This window comes from Ipomoea nil, unplaced genomic scaffold, assembly GCF_001879475.1.
Source record: "Ipomoea nil cultivar Tokyo-kokei standard unplaced genomic scaffold, Asagao_1.1 scaffold3170, whole genome shotgun sequence".
Classification (NCBI taxonomy): Eukaryota; Viridiplantae; Streptophyta; class Magnoliopsida; order Solanales; family Convolvulaceae; genus Ipomoea; species Ipomoea nil.
In genome coordinates this window covers 1,557,715-1,561,183 of record NW_017619598.1, presented here as the reverse complement: position 1 = coordinate 1,561,183, position 3,469 = coordinate 1,557,715, and the positions used below count along the sequence as shown (strand labels likewise).

General features: G+C 42.4%; 1 protein-coding gene across 1 annotated transcript; it reads right to left on the bottom strand.

The window, feature by feature from the left end:
• On the bottom strand, positions 1 to 1,146 carry LOC109167853 (pheromone-processing carboxypeptidase KEX1-like). The gene has a single exon (XM_019316925.1). The coding sequence runs from the start codon at positions 1,144 to 1,146 to the stop codon at positions 1 to 3; it is 1,146 nt and encodes a 381-aa protein (XP_019172470.1).
• Between the last annotated feature and the right edge of the window lie 2,323 nt (positions 1,147 to 3,469).

Genomic DNA, 3,469 nt, shown 5'->3' with positions numbered 1-3,469 from the left:
TCAGTGATGCTTCCCTTTTGTCATCACCTGGGTCGATGAGTTTTGAGATAAAGATCTTTCGGGTAATGGTTCGTTATAGTCTGGGCTGACTAATAGAGGGGATTCACTGTCATAGTTCGGGTCACCCCCATTGTGGTTATCATCATCATTGCCCGAGTCATCATCATCATCAGCATCTTCAGCGCCATTATCTTCATCATCAGCATCTTCATCCTCGTCTTCTTCCTCATTGTCATCAGATTCTTCGTTCTCATCGGAAACATTTTCTTCATCAATTTCTCTGCCACTTTCGTCCTTTGATCCACTGACATCGCAATTTGGATCATTTTGGTGTGATTTCTCTAAGTCAGTCTTGATTTTGGATAGGAGCATTGCATAACGAAGTTCCTTCATTTCTTCAACGAAGGCTGGATCCAAAGGAGGCTTGTTGAGCTCTATACAAATAGGTGCCTTATCTTTCCCGAGAGTGCGGTTGGTCACTTTGTAGGAGTACACTCGTCTAATCGTTTCAAGACGCAGTGCTTCATATACATCTTTTGTGCCGATCCACTCTAAGGCGAATTCTTCTTCACCCTTCATTGCTTCAGCTGTTTCAAGAAGAGTATCTAATCGAGATGTGCGCCACTTTTGCCATTGCATGACCCTATTGTAATCATTCTCCATTGATTCTCGAAGCAGTTGATCTCTTGATGGAGGGATTAGTGCAGCTTCTGGCATTGTCACAACAGCTTTTGGGTCAGCAGCCTTTTCAGAGATCACTTTTTCATCCTCAACTACCGATGCAGGTTCTTGTGTCAGAGTATACGGTACCTGCTCTGCAAGGGTAGGTTCTTGTGGGAGGGAACTTTCGGTGGGAAGATCAGCAGCAACAATCGGGTTGGCAATCACTTCTCTCGTCTCTTCTGGCAAGCCAGGTTCTTGTGGGAGACTTAAGTGATTGACCTCCGTATCCATGACAGCAGGTTCTTGTGTCGAACATGGAGGTGTTCGTTCTGCTGAAATGGGTTCTTGTGGATGGAGGCTTTTTGGAGAACTTGCATCTGAGGGGGATCTATGCTTTCTTTTCTTGGAGGATTTCGACTTCTCTTCCCCCTTAGAAGATGCGCCTTTCGCCTGTTCTTTCTTCTTTGAAGAAGCTTCTTTCATCTCCGTCTTATCTTCCTTCTGTGAGGATGCTTCTTTCGTCTTATCTTCCCCTTGGGAAGATACTTCCTTCGTCTTATTTTCCTTCTAGGAAGATACTTCTTTCGTCTTTTCATCTAACTTTGACAAAAGAGGGGAAACAGATTTTTCTTTTACAGGAGAGCGAAATCGTCCTGTTGATCTTTGCCCGAGATTGGAGAGAATGAGATTATCATCATCATCAGAGGAATCCTCCACAATTACTGGATTCTTAGATGGAACAGGTGGTGTTTGGGTGGTTCTTTCGTCCAGAGGCTCTGTTGCTGATTTTGGTGGAGTGGATGTCGGTTGCTCTTTAGGGATCTCTTTCGTATTTACATGAGACGAACTCTTTTCTGTCTTCCTTCGTTTGGACTTCGGTTGGTCTTCTTCTGAATCTTTCGCCTTTTTAGACTTTCGTTTGGATTTGACAAGTTCCAAAGGTATTTCCAATTCCAAAGCTTTTTGCTTGTCATAACCCGTGGGCTTGTACTTCATGTGACATGCCTTCTGGCCAGGTCTTATTCCTGCTCTGAGAGGGATATTCTTCGTGGTAAGGAGATGACTTACCAGAAATCCGTACCCCAACTTCTTCGAAATGTCGCCAGGGGATGTTCTTTGATATGTGATGACATGAATAAGATTGTTGAAGATGACCTTTGACCAATCTACTTTGTGTTCATTAAGAAATGCGTGAACCATTTTCAATTTATCCTTTGTCACGTCATTTGTGTCCGATGTTTTGTGCTCTACGATCTTATTGAAGATATCAACTGTGAACTCGTAGTCCAGACGGAACCATTTCTTCTTTAAGGGCCACGTGACTACACTAGGAGCCTGCTTGTTTTTGATAAATCTGTAGAAGTCATTCTGATCATAATGGTAGAATGCGAAGTTTGGCTTGTATGACTCATCTCGTTGAGGAAAATCATAGGCTGCTCGAATGTCCTCCGATGTGATTGTCACATCCGTTTGGTTGACCCTTGAAGATACGGTGAGTCCATCCGCAGACAGACTTACATTCAGATAGAACTGAGTAACATCTGTGGGAAACCAAAACGTGTAGAGATGAACTGCAAACCTGTACAAACCAGTTTCTTGTAGAAGGGCGATAACTTTATCACCAAAGCTTCTGTCGATGACATATTCCAAGAACCCATGTGCATCCCACATACTGCCACCAGCTATGAAGTCAGTCCGTGATTCAATGAAGTTAAGGTCTTCTGTTGGGAAGGTGGGTATCTGCATTGTAGAAGGTTCTTCAGGTTCGACATCAGAGGGTGTGGTTTTGGATTTCTTAGCCATTTGAGAGAAGATTGAGATGATTGTGGTGGGAATATGGATTTGAGAGTGAAGATGAGGGAAAAGTATGAAAGATGGTATAAGGTTTGCTTATGTAGGGTTGACGAGGTTCTAGGGTATAGGGAAAAACGGGTGACCCATGTGAGTTGTGGATGGTTTGAATTTCGAAATTCAATCGGTTCCAATTCCACTAAAAGGGTAACTGATCTGGTGATAAAAATCTGATAAGATCAATTGCAGATCAATTTCGATCATTCCTCATTAAAGAGGAGAGAGAAAACCACTTGAGTACCCGTATGTGCATTAAATGCGGGTCAGATCAGTCTGACAGAGATCATGGGGTAGTGGATCGGTTTTCTCGGCCACACGATGCCCACCGAGAATGTGCATTAACGGTTCAAATGAGCTAGATAAGATGTATCTTCTTGAGCACGCTTCACATCCGAAATATAACATATTTTACTTCACATGAAGGGACGAGTTCAAGAAACAAATAAAGTTTCGTGAACTCAAACAGAACATACAACGAAAGTACATGACATAGCCCGAGAGATGATTATTACACGAAACATAGATATTAGACACTTGACTACATCTCTCGTGATTCAAGCTGCATGAGCTTTCATTCTTTACCAGCCCTCTTCTTTCGGGCAAACTCAGCATTTTGCATCTTGAGGATTTGAAGAGCAAACACTTCATCCACAATCTTTTCGTGATCAGTCCCCATAGCATCTCGAGAAAGTCCCCTCTTTTCCATATCATCCAGTTCAGTTTTGACCCTTGCTTGAGCAGCAGCATGTATTGCTGTATATTTCTCTTCAGATTTGAGTTGAGGTGCTAGCTTCACAAGAGAGAGATAGTGAGAGAGACCCGAGACCTTGGTGAATCCGTCACACTATATGATAGGAAATGGTCCAAAGAGTTTTTAGTCTAGCTAAAATGTAATTAATTTAAAACAAAATAAATTAGCCAACAAGGTTTTAATGTGTACTAAATCTGTACACTT

Bases quoted from the DNA above. Each gene is read 5' to 3' on its own strand.
- LOC109167853 (XM_019316925.1), bottom strand. From the start codon at position 1,146: ATGAAAGAAGCTTCTTCAAAGAAGAAAGAACAGGCGAAAGGCGCATCT.